This window comes from Anomalospiza imberbis, chromosome 3 (genome assembly GCF_031753505.1).
Source record: "Anomalospiza imberbis isolate Cuckoo-Finch-1a 21T00152 chromosome 3, ASM3175350v1, whole genome shotgun sequence".
In the NCBI taxonomy this organism is placed as follows: Eukaryota; Metazoa; Chordata; class Aves; order Passeriformes; family Viduidae; genus Anomalospiza; species Anomalospiza imberbis.
In genome coordinates this window covers 54,870,140-54,888,930 of record NC_089683.1, presented here as the reverse complement: position 1 = coordinate 54,888,930, position 18,791 = coordinate 54,870,140, and the positions used below count along the sequence as shown (strand labels likewise).

Here is an 18,791-nt window from a genome sequence, read left to right as displayed (position 1 = left end):
TTTCATGGGAATTTCAAGGGACATCACACTTCTTTACTTCTGCAGATTTTCATCTGAAACAAATGAAAAACTGCCAATTTACCTTTGATTTCGTTTGAAATGAGTGGCTTATTTTCTGTCTCCTCATCTTCACACTCTTTGTGCTTTATGGCATCCTTTGTTTGTAGTACTCCACTGAGGAAAAGAAGATGTTCAATTTTTATTAATACATCGTAAAAATCACTAAGCATGATGACATCTCTTGCCAGCAATACTATTGACACACCAGGATTCCCACACAAAGGATGCTGTATCATTATAAAATAGAGAGGATCTTATTTCTGGCTTACACAGAATGGCATGACTACTTACATGAATTTTGCAAAGAAGGCTCAAGAATAGCGTAAACTAAGATTATGTAAACCATACCAACACACTTGACTTAATAACTGAAACTGAAAGATACACAAACAGAGGCAGTGGATGTGTGCATATCATAAGGTGGGAAGAGTGAAACCCACATTTATCGTTGCATGTCCTACAAAGCCTGGCTGGTTATGCAGGCCATTTTCAGGAGGTGTCTGAAATAATACTTACTCCTTTTCCTCTGCCCAACATTCATCTCTACAGGGCATCAACTCCTTGTCAGCGCAGTTACTGACACCCTGTTGTGCAGCTGCTAATGATCCCGAAAATATCACCGAAAATATCTATATTCCTTTGCATCTGCTTTTGCATTACTTCTTATCCAGCTGTTCCCTAAGCTTTGCCAGCCCAAAAATTTGCAGAGAGGGAATGTCTTCCTCCTACTGAAAAGAACTGGGCAAGAGATGTGGAAATAAGGGAATTTCTCAAGGTGGGGATGTGTGAGGTGTGTACATTCCCATCATAAAGTCAGCCCTTGGGAAGTTCCTTTTCAAACTCTACCTTCAGAAGGTATTTCCAGATGTATTTCCTGGTACTTCCTGGTTTCTTACAAATGTGAAGTCATATGAATTTGATGACATTATGTGTCTACTTACTTCTGTTTTTTAAGAATTTCAGAACACTTTGGCCAATTCTTACTAAGCCATCACAGATACTCAGAGCACTTGGAGATACTAAGTACATCATGAGCATTTTCTAAAAATAGGCATCAGACAGAATGATTCTTAGAGTCAATACTACAAGAAATCCCACTACTATATGAACTGATGCTTTATTATCTACCACAGAAGGAGTCAACAAGAAGACCTTAACAAATCTCAAAATCACAGATGAAAAGCAGATGCACACCTAACACTTTGTTAGGCATCAAGATTAGCTAACCTCAAAGCACAAATCCATAGAAGAAACTGACCTATTTAATTCCACTGTTTACATTTATACTGTTGAATACCATTTATATATTACATACAAGAAAACATTTGTGACTAATTCAAATAGGAGCTTCGGGTTCACTGACTTCAACAGAAAAGTAATTATCACACTACTAATGGTGCAAAATGAATACTGCAGATCAGGAAATCCAGCCTTTTTAGTATGACAGGACAAAAATAATAATAGTATAACAACTAATACCGGTGGAATGCATACAGCAGGCACAACTTCTTGTGCCACAAAGGACTTCTTCACAGTATCTTCCTCAGAAAGATTTATTCACTTAAAACTTATTTTCCAAACTCCACAAACACAGAAAACTTTCTAAAGTATCATGCTAAAATAAATAGTGCAATTAATCCCAAAGGCAAAGGAAATGACAGCTGTAATTCAGTTAAGGAAGAGAGATCACCAAATCCTGTGAGGAAACAAGTACGTCCCTATTTTCTTGAGGGCAATTTTCATAGCAGCATACATACAGAAATTTGACCTCATTAGTTAAATATGACCGTATCATGAATTGAAAGTTTTGAGTAAGAGGCTGGAAGACAAATAGATTTTTTTTTAAGAGCAAGTATAATTTGATTCCCAAGTCTGAATGTTCAGCTTCCCTCACTGTAAAGATTTCCAGTAAAGAATTTTTATTACAGTGAAATTCTTTTGCTCCTCTGAAAATATTTTAAAATTGAATATGCTGTAGGCATGTAATTTTTATCATGACTTTTAATCTCAGGAACATTCCAGAGGGACACACTGCAGTATTTATGTACATAATTATGTTTTTGCAAACCAAAATTTTCTAGCATACTCGTTTGATGCATAGAGAGGCAAAAAAATTAAGAGAGAAAAAAAAGAAAAGGAGTAAGTGGAACCAAAGGTTAGCTGAGTACCACTTAGATTTAACACAACAAAATAAAACTCATGTTTGGGATCATTTGTGGTTGGCTCCTCAATGAAAGACTTCTATGAAGCAAAAGATTACCTTTGAATACAAAGGTATACACAACTGAACTGGAGTCAAACATAATTAAATCCACACTATGAGCTCAGCAACTAAAGACCACACAAGTGTGTGTATCTATGTCTTCAATTATGCATGTGTACTTTGAATACACATCTAAAAAGATCCACTGGGTATTGCAATAAGCAGATGCTCAATATTTTATTACCCCAGCAGTTCATATATACCTAATGTTGTGAACATTATTTTTCATGCCTTTTTCAAAGGGAGATTATTCAACTGAAAGTCCTCCATGACTTTGCTGGATACATAATGAATGAGGAAAGCCAGATGATAAAATGCAGCCAGTCATCAGTGTATTCAAACAGTTGAAATACAAGCTGCAAAGTCTCTGGGTGGTTCAAAGCTGGCACAAGACTTATTCTCTTAACGAAACTGACTCAACACAGTGAACAGATAGCACAAGTATTGGTTATCTTAAGTCTTCTAAAGATAACATCCTCTAAAAATATAAGACAAAATTTTTTTTCTTCAATTAATCTTAAGAGATAGTCTGTAAAGCCAAAGGATTTTTCTAAAAAAAAAAAAAAGTGAATTTACTGTAAGTATGATTATAATGATGAATTACAACTATTTTTTAACACAGGTTATTTCAAAATTACACTTGCAGCCATCTTTTTTTTTTTTTTTTTTGCTGTTTAAATTCACTGGAGTATGACTAGTGAATGCTGTTTATTATCCTTAGTTGTAAGGGACCCAGTAAAGATCATCAAAGTCCAACTCTTAACAAGATAGTTACATTTCAATCATCAGCTTTACTGTGGGCTATTTACCATAAAATACCAACTCTCCTGTCTGTCTCTCAAGACACTGTTATTGCTAACACAGTTCATATATTATGAACACAAAATAATGTAGCTCATGTAAATATATAACAAATGACACATCATCTTCCAGGGTGTCATCTATTTTTGTTTGAAAATAGTCAATAAAAGAATGTAGTGGAACTGTACGTAATTAAAAATGTAGGGAATCTTATTGCCTCACATATCCCCATGAAAACACTGAATTGTGTATTTTTAGCTTCAAAGATACTTTCCAAACTTGCACTGGAGAATAATATTTATGGTATAAAAAAGTTCTCATGCCATTTTCTGTCAAGAATGCGTGCCAGATGCTGAAAGTTAAAGAACTACTTTTAATTTTTCCATGTTTGTACATAATTGTATATATATATTAATTTGGACACAAACCTAGGAAGAAGAATTTCAATTTCCAACATTTGTATTGTATTTTTCCTCTCCTCTGACATGTATTTCTTATTTCTTATATACCTTGTGATACTCCCTTCCCCTCTATTTCTAAGATAAAGAGAGCTGAAGAGCTTCCATCTCCTTCCCCAAGGCTTCTAAGAATTCCACACACAAATCACTGGACTGCTTTGCTTGGTAAATTGCATTTTGAACTGACTCCAAACACTCAATACTTTGAAAGGAACTGAGAGTTACCCAGGTGCCTTCTTTTCTTTCACATTGCATAACAGGGGCTTCTTGCAAGGAGATTTATTTTCTGCATCTTCCAGCTTGGTTGTTTCTGGTACAGTTTTCCCTGATGGTCGATTGTGAGGTGAAGATTTCATACCTACATGACCAGGGCTGGGGCATTTTCTGTCACTGTTTAAAACAAATTAACAAAATGTTTAGAAGTGGAAGCAGCAAAACTGTTGTTTAATTTATTTTCTCTTGCACAAAATGTAAACTGAAAACATTCAAGGTGGTTTTTTTGGTTAAGAAATACAGAGAAATTTTTTTACTTACCACTAAAAAAATTGTATACATGGCATTTTCAGAAATCAAAATAAAGAACTCTCTTCTCCATTAAGTCAATGGTAAAATGATTAGGCAGTTCAACAGGAACAGAATTTGTCTAATATAACTTCTGATAATAAGTTATCCACTTCAAATATTTGTTACACAAGAACACCTTGAGGTATTATTTTCCTCCTATACCTTCTGTCCCATAACATACCACTGTGCAGCCTTTAAAGTGTTCTATGCAGCCTCTTAATTGGGACAATGAAAAAATAGCACTTGACACAGTCCCTGCCACTGAGGACTTTGCTCAAAGTGCTAGTGGATTCACTGTAGTGGTAAGCAGGCTACCTGCCAGGGAGTAATTAAGTCACTTCAGATTTCTAAAACCCTACATTTATACAAAACAATCAAATACAGTGGAACATTTTGGGTTTTAAAGCATGAAGCTGAAACTGTCTCTGAGAAGGCAATTTGAAATACCATCTATTGAAAATATGTGGTCATTACAGTGGGAACTGGAAATCTTCACATTTTCACATTTCACATCATTCACACTTTTACATTTACATTAATGTAACCCTTGAAAAGAAGGGAAAGCCTCTCTTCCTTTCCTTTCCTTTCCTTTCCTTTCCTTTCCTTTCCTTTCCTTTCCTTTCCTTTCCTTTCCTTTCCTTTCCTTTCCTTTCCTTTCCTTTCCTTTCCTTTCCTTTCCTTTCCTTTCCTTTCCTTTCCTTTCCTTTCCTTTCCTTCTTAAATTCTCTATTTTCCCAGATAGCCCAAAACAAGCACAGGGATCAGTATCCACAATTTCTGAGATAAAGTAATCAGCTGAAAATAATCATCTTGGTATCGCACTCCTTTGTTTTTTCCCAGTGCTCCTGTTTAAAAGCTTCCAGACTTCACCATTATTCTTGCAAAACTCAGTCCCAGTAATCTGATTCCCCACTTCCACTGAAATGACAGAATAGTGGCTGTTCTTCAAAGAGCTACATTAATTTACAGTCACATCAATAATGCCACTACAGCAAACAAAAGGAACACAAAGAAATAATTTTCTAAAGTGAAACCAACTGGTCAACATTCAATTTTAAATTCCAGTTAACCACTAGTTACACCAAAGATGAAACCGAACTCTTGTTAAACTACAGACAGTAAAATCAGTCTCAGTCTTTGACAGCTCCATGCCCTTCTTGACAAGCACTGGAAAAACTATTTTTCTTCCCTGTAAATGAAAATGTAGATAAATAGGCAGGCCTTTCTGAAACCATTCAGTCATTGCACAGTTATAAATCGCATTGGAGAACACAGAAATAAAATACTGCTGTTAGTCACGGACATCGCTTCAATCATAATTACTTGATTACAGGAGAGGTGGATCTCTCATTTGTTTCCACTTTTCTGTTTCTGGGGATAGGACTCGCTGCTGGCATCTCCCCACTCAATCGGTCAGGTAAGAGGCTCTCTTTGTTCAAGTTCATCTCTGAATATGGACAGCTGACTGCACTAGAAGTTGAAGAAGAACAATTACTCCTTATTCTCAGACATTTATTGATTTCAAACAAAATGACACTGGAATTTCCTGGAAGTAGATGCAATAACTTAATATAAAGAAGAATTAAAAAAATGTAGTAACTAGTCGTACTTTAAAATGTTAATAAATCCATCAAATAAAAAAACTCAACTTTACATTTTCTTTTGACAGCAACTTGTGCAACACAAATTGTATTTATTTGTGTTACAACATTCACTGTGGAAAACTGCTTGATAAATGTTTAGCATGCTCCCTCATAATTTTAATGGTATTTATACATACAACACAGGATGCCTTTGACTATACCCATGTCTCTTCAAATAAAGTCGTATTACCATGGTTATTTATTTCAGTGATGGAGGATATTTCTATTATGTAATGTCTACACAAAAGCTGTATTTCAAGGGCAAACCATGAGGAATAGTGCACATCCCCTTACTGCAGTGAGTGTCCCATCTTTGCAAATGCCATTTTGTGATACTCCATTAAAAGACTGTGATATTTTTACAGTCTTTTTTAACACTCAACACTCCCTGTTTCCCTGCACTCCTGCTAGGGAAATAATTTGACAATGAACATTGACACAATGACTTGTAAATACTGCTCTAAGAAATGAGGAAATTGTACCAAAGTCAGAAAACCTGTGTTTGCACAAGAAGCAGGAAAGGGAAAAACAGTAACACAAACCAAAACACATGGGGCTGAACTAGGACTTTTCTTCAGTAGAATGCTCTGCAGTGTTCAACTGATTAGTCAGCCAGACCACATATTCAACACATCAGTGATAATATCCTACACTCTGATAGTATATACATGTTACAATAGTGAATAGCATCACACTCAAGTTTTCAAAACTATCTAAGATACAGGACAGACTGTAATAAATATGATGCTCCATTTGTGGCTCATGAGCTATGACATTAACTGTATTTTGAAATTATGCTTTCCTACTCACCTGTATTGTTACAATGACTTCCATAATTCTAAAAGGTAAAAACCCCATGTTCTACAATTTTGCTTATTTTCTTTTCAAGAAAGAAGCTACTGTAACCACCCATCTTTGCATAAATCACTGCAATGTTTAATTTGTTTTACTGTTACATGCATAATTTCTAAAGAGAACTGTCTAATATGAACAACTCTACCTTGACAGCCATAAGCCCCGCCACTCCAAATTTCAAAAATTAATAGAAAAACAATAGCTTTCACTATAGTTTTCTTTCTAAAAGGCACAGTATTAAAAAAGAAAAAGGCCTTCTAATTTAAAATATGCTGTACACTCTCCTCTTCCCTTACCAACAAAACTCTGGGTTCAGAATGAGTATATAGCAGCTCCTGTAACGGGGTTGGACCAATATTAGTAATCTAATTTTGATGTTGCCAAGATAAACAAAAAGTTGGTGAAAATTTACATTTCTATCAGCACTTGCATAAAAGGAGAAAATTTCTTAAGTCCAAGTCAATCAGCCCTTGCTGGGGTTGAAGACAGGACATTGACAGTATGTTTGATTTCTTCAGTTGGCTCATTTGAAAACAAAACAGTATCAACTTTTTCTTTTTTTAATATTATTATTTAAAAATCCTTGTATAGCTATGCTGAAGTTGAATTATGGAGGAAAGAAAATAGAATAGTTTCTGCTTTTCTAATCAAGATGAGATCCCTGTTAAGGCTACTCCAAGCAGATGTTGTTCCATAACAGTCTGTACAGTGCAATAAAGGGACATGCAGCCATATCCCCAGGTGATCCAATGAAGCACACAAGTAATCTTTTTGCCTTCTTCTGAGGAGCTTTTTGTTACACATCCAAATCAGATTAGATTCCAGCCACCCAACTGGCTATAAAACACTAAACTTGAAATATGGTATGCTTTTGTTAATGAAATTTTTTAGAGACATAGAACAAAATATACAAATAGTAATTAACTTGGAACATTCACCTTTTATTTCTACTTTCTCTTAAGCAGAATGGGGCATTTTATTTTAAATCTATTTATATATGTCTACTTACATTTATTCTCAACCTACTGGTTTTGTCTGTCTTAGGACTAGCCTCTGCCCGATGACTTACGCTGCTGCATCTATCACAATGATGTCTTTTTTTCCCTTTCAAAAGAAATACAAGATAAAAGATACAGGCTTCTGCTCAGAAAAAGGTTTTAAGGCACCAATGCTAGCGTGATTTAAGTTCTCGCTGTGACAAATACATACCACTGTGATGAAATACAGTTTTCAGAAATTCATTAATATATTGGTTAATCTCAGTTCTGCCACTGCTATAGGGAAAAGCATGTAATTTTCTTTCAGCTTCCTAGGCTCACAGTGGTGTTTTGAGCAATGTTTCTGAGAAGTTAAAGGGTTGACACAAGGAAACACTGAACACTACCAATGTGGTATTTAACTTCAGTTGTGTATTATTAAGCAAGCCTTACACTCCCAATGAAATCTGACAATATAATTGTCATACTCCAGCAGGTTTTCTGTTTACCAACAACACTAAAAAGTTTTAAATTAAAAAAAAAAATAAAAACAAAAGAAACCCCACAAAAACCAAAACAAAAAAACCCCAAAAAACCCCAAGAAAAAACCTAAAAATTCACTCCTTTATTAAAACTTGCCTGCTTATATACTACCTTTCCCTTGAGTATTTTCTGGGAAAACTGAAGTTAAATGACATTTTCAGTTAACAATAGTTATAATATTAACAATGCTCTGGAACACTAGATTCAGATGACTTTTTCTCTGTAATTAATCATTCAAGTTGCTGTACAGTTTTTAAAAAACTCCTTGATAGTCTTTTGATGTTACTGTTCCTTGAGGCAACAAAAAGAACCCATGTGGTTTCCACTGTTAGCTTGGTTACAACAAAACACAGCATGAATGAACCTTTGTATGGCTTTGGATCAATCAGTAAATCCTCCTGAATCTCAATACCTCCAGCCTTCAGTTGACTTTAACTTGTCTACTACAAAGAATGAAAAAAATTAACCTTGTTATTCCTACATAATAGAAGTATTCTATTTATATAGGACTGTAAGTTTTTAACACAACTCATCTCAAGTATTGAGAAGTCTTGGTGTTTAGGTTATTTAATATTAAGTAAGGATTTTTAACTCTTCTGTCACCTTAAACCTGGATTTCTACTCCAGCTTACATTTTGCTTTAGCACATCATTTTAAAAACAGCACAAGTTCAGAAGTTAAGTTTCCAAAATGATCAGATGTCCTGGGCTTGAGGGTTCCAAGGTCTGCCAGAGGCTCAGGAAGAATGGCAGGAAGCAAAAGCAGTAGTTACTCAATGTGAGACCTCTGCTATTCTTCTGACAGGAATGTACAGCCCCCGGCACTGCCCCTCAGCTTTGGAACCAGTCCAACACAAAGATCTCAATTATCATTGGAGCTGCCTCAGTAAACCAACATTCACATTAATACCACCTGGCACACACACACCCCCCGCACACGAGAGTAATCAGCCATCTCCAAAGGCTAAAGGATCAGCACAGCACAATAATTAGCTGTCTGCAGGGCACCTGAATTGGCAGCAGACTGGCTGGCAGTATGTGTGTCCATGACACAGTTTTCCAAGGAAAGGGAGCCACTGTTTCCAGAGTCCTACATATGGTGAGTAAAAACTGAGCATTAAAATAAGTTTTTGTTTTTACTGAATCATGAAAGATGAAGAGAGAAAAAGACAATGCACCATTCTGATTACAGGCCTGGGATTTTCAAGTCAACAGAGGTTTTACTTTTCTAGCCTTTTCTAGAACTGTCTGATGAAAAAGAAGTGTTGAGTAGCATATCCCAACTGTGTTTATTTGCAACTGCTCTTCTATCACACTCAAGATCTATCTCTAGGTGCAGTTACATACCTATCTCTTTTCTGTAAAGTTCAAGGGTAGGAGGATAAAACTGGGCTGCTGATAGGCATGGACCTTAGTCTTCTCCAGACATTTGAAGATGCTCCTATCTCGTAGCAGTATGCAAATTTTCTGAAGTACAGAATCCAGACAGAATACTCTCAGCTACACCTAATATTAGAAGGGAACATAGGCCAGGAATCTCTCTTAACCTAAAGAAGAGTAAGGCAGCACTCTGTTAGGTCTAAGAATTTGCATATGAAGTACTGTCATGGTTTGACATTGGCACGATGCCAGCGCCTCCATGAAAATATACTTTTTTTTAAATAATTGCTGTGAGATGTGATCAGGAACAGAGCAGAGCAGGCCCAAACTTAGTAACTAAGGAAAGAACTTTATTAAACTACTACTACTATAAAAACTACAAACACTAAATCCTGGATGAAGACTTTCTAAAACACCCCTCCTCCTCCCACCTAATTCCTAAACAAACTCAACAGTGAGACACCACCCAGGATCCTGATCAAGTTGCCACCCTTCAGATATTCGAATACTCAGTCTTTCAAGGGAGACAGGAGTCTCTCCTGTGCCACAGACCCCCCCCCAGGAAACACAATTGCCACCCTTGTGTTTCCATGTCACACATGGCAATCGCCCGAAGAAAATTTGCCATGGTGACACTCTCCTTCCATGTCACAGTGCTCTCACCACCGTGCATGGACAGACTGCTCATAGGGCTCCTTTAAGGATGCTTTGCCGTGGACCAAAAGAGACAACAGTTCAGTTTCTCATTTTGGGACTACAGTCCCCCCCATTTTCCCCTGGGGCTGAGGGTCCAAGAACAGAGGTCCTCTTCTCCTCTTCTTCTTCCTTGAAGATAGAGGGCTTCTCCACACCTTCTCTTTACTCCTCTGCTGGTGATCACTGAAACAGGTCTCTTGGCACACCAACGCACCACCCTAAGTGCAGCTTCTGTTAGGAGAATTTGGTTCAGTCTATGGTTAACAAGAGAAGTCCAGCCACAAGCCACTCCATCATCTCTTTCCAACTCGAAAATTTCTTTTTCCATCATCTCGGATCCCAGACTGTCTCTCTTCTACTTCAAATCAAGGAGGAGCAATATTTTACAAAGTCTTCATTTCTCAGGAAAGGGTTAAAAGCTCAGACTCCCTGGACGGCTGATATCTCTGCCCAGCAGCTGACTCCCAAGGCCAAGGCTGGGCGCCTTCCCCCCCCCCCCTTCTCCTCCGCGCCGGCAAAGTTACCGGTGCCGTCCGGACTCTCTATCTCTTCCCTCTGGGGGGGGAATGACAAAGACATCTCCGCTTCTTTCCACCCTTCCGTCCACAGGAGCTGGCTCGGTTCCAGTCCTTCTACCCCTCGGCTCACCTCGACCAGGCCTCATGGCTTCCCCTCCCCCACCCAGCCCCATGGCTGGGCAGGGGAGGTCTGCACAGCACCTTGACCGGAACCAAAGAGAGCGAGCTCTTGGGAGTTCTTGCTTTTAACCCCCTGTGTTCTCAGAGGCGTATCCCTATCTTCAGTGGTCACTTCAGGTGCCAATATCCAAACTTGACCACTGATTGGTTTGACCCAACTTCCTGAAAAAAAAAAATCACTTCCATGTCAAACCACGACAAGTACTTTTAAATCTAGATTATTAGTCTTTATGAACACTTGGAATATTTTGCAAACCTGTATCAAGCTATAGACAGGTCTCCTGGTTCAGCTGTACTGGTTGGAAATGTCACCAACGCCAGCTCCTCAGTGCCTTTCAGGTGCAAGTTACTGCTGAGCACTGCCAACAGATGAAGCTGTATGAGAGCTGTACGAGAGCTCCAGACTGGACTAATGGATGGATTAGACTGCCTAGAGCAGCCCTTATTTTTGCTGATGGATTTTGTTAAGTGATCTCTTTACTTCAGACTTTATGAAAACATTTTTTAACTAGTCTCAAAACAATCAATATTAACTATTCTCTTTCAGAAATTATAGTGCATGTTAATCATCAAAGCAGTCATTTTTCAGGAGAAAGCTGCTTCAACAGTCTAAATGTGAATCAAGAAATCAAGAGTGCTTTAGAATGGATTTGGCTGGTACAAATGACCTTGAGACTAGCATCAAAAACCACTGGAAAAAAAATATGTGACCTCCTGCTGAGCTGAGATTTCCATGTTTATATAACATGTGTTCTCATACAACACAGCCTCTACCCCAGCATTTCAGTTCACTTCAACTTACACATAACGCATGGGAAGTTTGAAGTTTCGGGCAAAAATCTTTACTCATGAAGAATTGACTCAAAACTCTAATGAACTACTTACAACTGACCTCTTCACATTCCTGCTTGAACTTGAGAATTATTGCATGCATTAAACATCAGGGTATACAATTCACAGTCATAAATATGCAGGTGATCTGCACAATGCTAACAACCTCTACATCAGGCTGTTTCAGCTGTGCCACACGTAACTCTAGATCAACTGTTGATAGATACCAAGTCCTTAGTAACATCAACTTTTCCAAAAAGTAAATGCTTTAGCACTGCTATATAATTAACCACCAAGGCTTTCATCTGATTCCTAAGGAACAAGCTCTCAAAATTATTTCAGAACTACTTAGCATTTTAAATTATCATCTTTTCTGCACACAGGCATTTATGCATTGCACCTCATCACAAAAAGCAAGATAAGCAAGGTTAAATACATTTCAAGGTTGCCAAGATAAAAGAGCTATGGGAATGCTACCTGATGTGGAAAATTGTACAAATTTCAAAATCTCTTGGTTAGTTCAGGAAAAAAGTGGTGGTGCAATGTTAGAATTTTTGTGGAAACCTGGACTCTCAAGTCTGTAGGTTCCAGAAGAGAACAAATCTCAATATTTTCCATAGAAAAATGTGGAAAATATTCTAGTTTTGTTCTTGTTTACTCAAGAACAAAACTAGAATATCATCACAGAGGGCAAATCAATAGCTAGTGAATAAGAAACTTACTGGTAAAATATATTTGCTATGAAACAGCAAATATCTGTCTTATTTTCAACAAAATCTCCTTGGTTATATTTTTATACCCTAGAACTATCAGTTAATGTGCAAATAATTGGATTGCTTAGGCTACAGTAAAAAAAGAAGCACAATGAAATGCCACAAGTTTGTTTCTTTTCTCAATATTCAGGATGAATAAGTATAACGACCTTTAAATTGCATGGAAAAGGTAGCTATAAAAGCAAAGGCTACACAAAGTAAATAGACATATAGCTCTTACTCATCCTTTCCATCTAAAACATTAGAACTTTTATTGCCAATGTTTATTTAGAGAGATCATAAATGAAAAACTTTCCAGAAAAATTTACTTTTTTTTTTTCTTAAGTTTGAACTTTGGGCTGAAACCCATGGACTGTCCACCTGATTCTAAGTAATTGAGATAGCACTTGATAAGGAATTGGAATTTATTGCCTCCCAGACTAAATGCAATAATAAAATCATACAAGACTCAAGTCTACTAGAATGTGAAATCAAATGGGTTTCAGATAAGCAGTCAGGAAGCTTTTTAGGCAAATCTAGTTTAGTTCACATTTGCAGTGGACTAAACCCAGGATGCAACAGACTAATGCTATGAATGCAGAAGGTTACAATACGGTTACAGACTGACTTGACTGTTTAAGGAGTTTAAGGGAAAGTACAAAAGGGAAGGTAGAAAAACTGGGAGGGAAAAAAAAAAAACAAAAGAAAAATAACAGACAGAAAAAGACAACTGGAATAGTGTGAGAATAGTCTGAAAGAGAGTGGTGTGGCATACCGTGTCATGGCAACTCCATCCCAGTTCATACTGCAACAAGTTTTGTCACTGGAGATATCCTAGCTACGTCCCTTCCTGGGGATAAAGCCTGTCCTAGCATCAGGAACTCTTCTGCTCCTGACAGCACAAACAATGCTTCTGCTGCAGACAGGGAAGAACTTGCAGCAGAAGATTCCTTTTGCATATCAAAATGTAGTAATACAGTGAGTTTTGATGGCCAGGTATCTTTGATAGGGATTAGTCAGGACCTTAACACATAGTGATTCACCAGCAAAACCTTGTAGCATAATTTGAGTCAATGGGACATAATTCTCTTATCAAAAATGTGAAAAGATTGCAGAGCTCGCTCTTGGATCAAGGCAGTTTGAAAAGGTACTTTAAAGATAAATAACTAAAACACAGTCCACTAACCACATCAGAGAGGAGGAAGAACAAAGGGATATGACATTTGAGAATTTTATGACTGTGTAATGGAAAAATTACAACTTTTGGAAGCTCTAATTTGCTAAAAGCTAACAGGATGATATTTATGGTTCTTCATTCTCAACTTAACATACTATATTATTTGTACATCCCTTACTGAAACAGCCTGGATTCACCCCACACTGTAAATATTTTTAAAATAATAAAATTTCAACTTGGGAAATGTTTCCCATTTACTCGGTCATTGTCTCTCTGTCCCCTCCATTCCATTCTCCAGTGCTAATATCAACTACACTCTAGGATGGGATATCCATATTTCTGTATTATACTTCAGACAGATGTCCAACAAAGCATCTTTAGAAGCACTAAATAGAAGCAGCAAGTTGTCATTCAGGAATATGTCAATTGGAATTTCCTTTCTAGCATTGCTCCAAGCCAACAAGCAAATCCTTACCCTTACCAACCAAGCAGAACAAGAACATCCAAGCCATAATAAAATCAGTGGCCTCATATTTCAAAAGGTTCAAAAGTTATTGCTTTATACGTATCTGTCTGTAACACTCTGCAAACTGGACAGCAAGCCAAGGAATCCTCAAAGGAACAAAATACAGAGTAACTGAATCTACCAATTGTGACAAAAAGTAATGTACAGCAAATCTTATCTCAGCACACCCTGGTGAAATGAAGTTACAGATTGCTAATGTTTATTTCAGCATGCTCACCATGGCAACTGAAATAACTGCATATTTAGGTTTACAAGATTTCCTATTTTTTTTCCAGCTCGGATCTGTTTTCTTATGAACAACAATTTAGAAGAACCATCTGCACACATCCCTCAATTGAAAGAATAAAATCAATTTCACAAAACATACCTATGATGGCCGATATGTCTTGCTCTTTTAATGTGTCCAACTCCCTTACATCCTGCTGTGGGACACCCTCCATGCTCTAAAGCTTCAACCAGTTCCAAGGGACCTGCATGCCAGGTGAAATTACAAATGAGATTTACGAAAATGATTTAATATTTAAAAGCTCTATATGTATGCACGAATACCCGTGCATTGTAGCAAGCATGAAGAAATAAGTAAATAGAAACACTTTAATAATACATTCTGTAAAAGCATGATGGAGATTTAAACAACCTAACCCACTGGAGAAATAATTTTATTCTGTGCAAATAAATCTCTACAACAGAACTACATTTATATAAAGAACATAAATCTTGGAGGAGATGCATGCCATCAAATTTCTCTTCTACTATCTACATTTAGTTGGAACCTGGTTGTCTTTTAAGAGCACAGAAAAATTAAGTTACCCTATCCCTGTTCCTAAAGACAGGGATGTGTTTGTAATGTGTACTGTCCTTACACATTTTTAGCTGAAGTTTTCCAGTAAAAAAGATGTGAAAACAAAAGCTGAAAATACTACTAAAAAGAACAAGCCATCAGATTTCTGACATTTTCACTTCTCTGAATTGATGTGTCTACCTGATTTTCATCAACCTGTAACAATGATGCCTGCAGAGATATTAAAAGATGCATGCCATAAGGAGTTTTGAGGCCCAAGTTAACATAACACATAACCCACAGTTTCACAGCAAGTGAGAGACAGCCGTGCTCCAGCACATGACACTGGGAACACCTGCTGTGCCTCTGCAGGAATGCACTGTCCCCCTCTAGTACCAGTTCTTCTTGAACAGCACATGAACTTGAAACATCCCCTACAGATAACAACATAGACATGAAAAGGTCTATTTAAATATTTTCCAGATGAAAGATTCTTGCTCGCAGATGGATAATGAAAGACAGAATTATTATGTATCATTAGAGCAGTCTAAAAGCTTTTTTACCAAGTGTTCCAGCTATGCAAAAATTACAAAACTATCACTACACTGAAGTCCAAAGACTTCTATAGCCTTTAATGACTGTAATTGGTGAGAGAACAGGGAATTTTACCTTCTCTACCTTTATACAGAAATCATGCTTATAATGTAGCAAGTGGACTCGGAGGAGAAGTTATCTGAATAGGGACATTTCTGTAAAGAGAAATCTTGCTTCACTGATGTTCTGATTTTGAAAAAAAAACCTCCCTATAACTATTCTCTCTTCACTTAAAAAATTTGAACTCTTTAAAAGTGTAATTTAAAAGAGCTACAACTAGTAGTCCATGTTGACACGAGAAACTGCTGTTTGTATCACTGTGAAACAATGTTAAAATCAACACCAATACCTGGCTCTTCATTCCCTAACTGCCATCAGAAAGGTCATAATCCTTCATGATGACTTAATTACGTCTGAAAACAGTATGAATATATGAATACTGGGAACTGCTATAGACTAATATTGCTAACATTGCACAGCATTCACACAAAGCTGCTAATGTGAAAGGCAGGGATCTGGACCTCATCGTTGAAAGTCCTATCATACAGACAGAGACAGAAACTGTCTTGCAAAATATTTTTTTCTTTCCTCGTGAAACCCCTCCAGAAGTCTGGAAATGCCTTTTAACTTACCTGGAAGCAATATTAACATTTAAAAAATATTCTATATGGTTATAAAACAAAGTCATATCGTTGGATTAATATTTTATTCAGTAATCACTCTATTTTATAAGTATTTGTGTAGATTGTTACTTTTTTCCTATTTAATGGATGGTCAACTTCCTCTCCTGTCATATCATCCATCTTAACTTTTGTAGCTTAACAGAAATTTACTTCTACCAATCACATCCTAAAAGGGATGAGCAGTGCCTCCTAAGCCACCAGCTAGAGGAGATGACATGTTACATATGCTGGGCACCTGTACCTTGTTTCTTTTAATGTCTCCAAAAAAAATGAATTTACATATTTTATACTCCTACCTAGGCTAAGATTTTTATTTATAAATCAATCTTACATAATAGAAGTGGTGTAACCTTATTCAGCTCTTCTGCCATATGATACAATTTTCATTTATGTGGCCACAGACTACTTTTCCCACTGGGCTGCTCATTCAGCACACAGGACAGCACATCTCAGATTAAGAAGCAGATATGCAGTATCCTGTCTTCTTGTTATTCACTTTGTGCTTTGGCACTTATGGCACTCTATTCAGATTCTAAAGGCAGAATGATTAACTTCCTAACAGGCAGTCATCACTGTACTGCTGGAGTGCTCAGAAAACTAATGAATATACTCTGATCACACCCTAGATAGGAATAATTTCTTCCTGGCATTTAGAGACATTGAATTGAAATATTGTGATTTTTCAGGTAACACATTCACACTGTGTGTGACTTATCTCAGTTATTTTACATTATTTTTTTTCCTGAGTACTTGGCATTGCTCAGCATTTCTTATTTTCCAAGCACAGTTGTTTCTGACCTTGTTACAGCTGTGAATACTCAGCACTTGTGCAAACCATACCTCAAAGTCACTACAAAAACCAATCTCAGAGAAGAGCACTCACTTAAAAACTCATCTGTTCAAAGTTTGGCTAAAGTGATCTCACTGACATTATCCAGAAACACAGTGGACAAGGCAGGGATATATTAATCAAAAAGTCTCTTCTCCCTCCAACCTCTCCCACTTCTTCAACAAGTAAAACAAAATCCCCAGAGAGGATAAGCTGGTAAATCGAGTGTTATTATTGGTACCATGCTTCTGTTAGATTTCTTTTCAAAGTGGGCACCATTAATCCCTCTTTGCTCAGCTGAAGAAGAAAAGGAAGTTCATTGTTTTTGAGGATTTGCCACAGCATTTGAAAGCAGTGCCTTCTCACTGCACTCTGGACTCCTTTGAGCCAAAAAGCAGAGTAACCATCAAGAGACATGTGAACAAAGGATCTTAAGAGTGATACCCTACACCCCTACTGAGTGCCACAGCAGTTTCAGTGCTGGCTTTGAGAGGGCCAGGATTTTACACAGCAGATCTTTTACATCACTTCTGGTTTTGACTGTAGTTCTTGTATTTCCACTGCAGTAAGGGTCAATAAAGCCATCTACTAAAAAGTGATTAATTACTGACTGTTGATTTTGCACTTAATGTCACATTTGCAATTATTTTGCATATCCTAGTGGCCTCTTTTCTTTGAATGGCACTGCCAGGGAAAAAATGATAGCACAGCACACATGCCTTTTACCATCATTACATTACAGTGTGGTTTCCCTTACTAAGTGGGGGCTGAAGAGGGTGTCCAGTTTTTGTACACCAGCCTGCAGGATGGATATCAGGGCTGTCAACATCAGTCCAATAATCATAAATACTATCCCAGCCATCAAAATGAACCTAAAATACAAAAAGGAGAATAGTGCATTTTAGATCAGGAAAATTCTCCATAAAATCAGTTTACCTGAGCAGTCTCTAGAAATGACATGTCCAGTAGAGAAGTCACTTTCAGAGAACTATTTAAGTTACACAGAAAATACATGTACTTTACATTCTGGACTCAGGCATACTCTCACTAAAGTAAACAGTAAACAACCATATGTCATATGGTTGTTTACTGTGTTGTCAGGCTCAAATCCCAGAAATAATGCAGTTCTCACATTAGTTCTCATATTAATACTTAAATTAAAGCATGAATTTCTGCCTTTTTCATCTCTCAAAAAACCACACAAAAATCCAAATGTTTTTAAATCTCTTGTTTGAACTGGATTTAAGAAGAGAAGAGCAGTAAAGCAAAGGACTACAAAAAAAGGAATTTATCTATAAAAGACAAACAATCCCCACATCAGACAAGCAACAATTTTACTAAAATCAGGCTATACAAGATTAAGAGTTGAAACTGAAGAGAAAATGAATCATGTGATTTCACAGGACAGCAGCAGTATGGGTTATGCACACATTTTTTCACATGAAAGCTAAATATCTTCAAATCTTGCATGACCTCTGTACCAGTAAATTCCTCAGATCTCTCACACACCCAGGTGTGGATGCACATACATACAGACACACACACAAACAGAGCTCTTTCAACAGACACTACAGAGTCAAATTACTGCCCTAGAAGTTACAAATCCTGTCATTTAATACATTAGACTGGGGAGTGGGATTTTTCTTTATTTTGGGATGGGGTTTTTTTGTTTCCTTTTTTT

General features: G+C 37.0%; 1 protein-coding gene across 9 annotated transcripts in view; it reads right to left on the bottom strand.

Annotated features, from left to right (window-relative positions):
- Positions 1-18,791, bottom strand: part of L3MBTL3 (L3MBTL histone methyl-lysine binding protein 3) — an 80,231-nt gene that overhangs the window by 9,858 nt on the left and 51,582 nt on the right. For all 9 annotated transcript variants that reach the window (XM_068184466.1, XM_068184469.1, XM_068184467.1 and 6 more), the window contains 5 exons: positions 17,868-17,982; positions 14,591-14,693; positions 5,470-5,616; positions 3,808-3,972; positions 83-174 (listed from right to left, as the gene is read on the bottom strand). In XM_068184466.1, the coding sequence (XP_068040567.1) occupies positions 83-174; positions 3,808-3,972; positions 5,470-5,616; positions 14,591-14,693; positions 17,868-17,982 (622 nt within the window). The remainder of the gene's footprint in view (positions 1-82; positions 175-3,807; positions 3,973-5,469; positions 5,617-14,590; positions 14,694-17,867; positions 17,983-18,791) is intronic.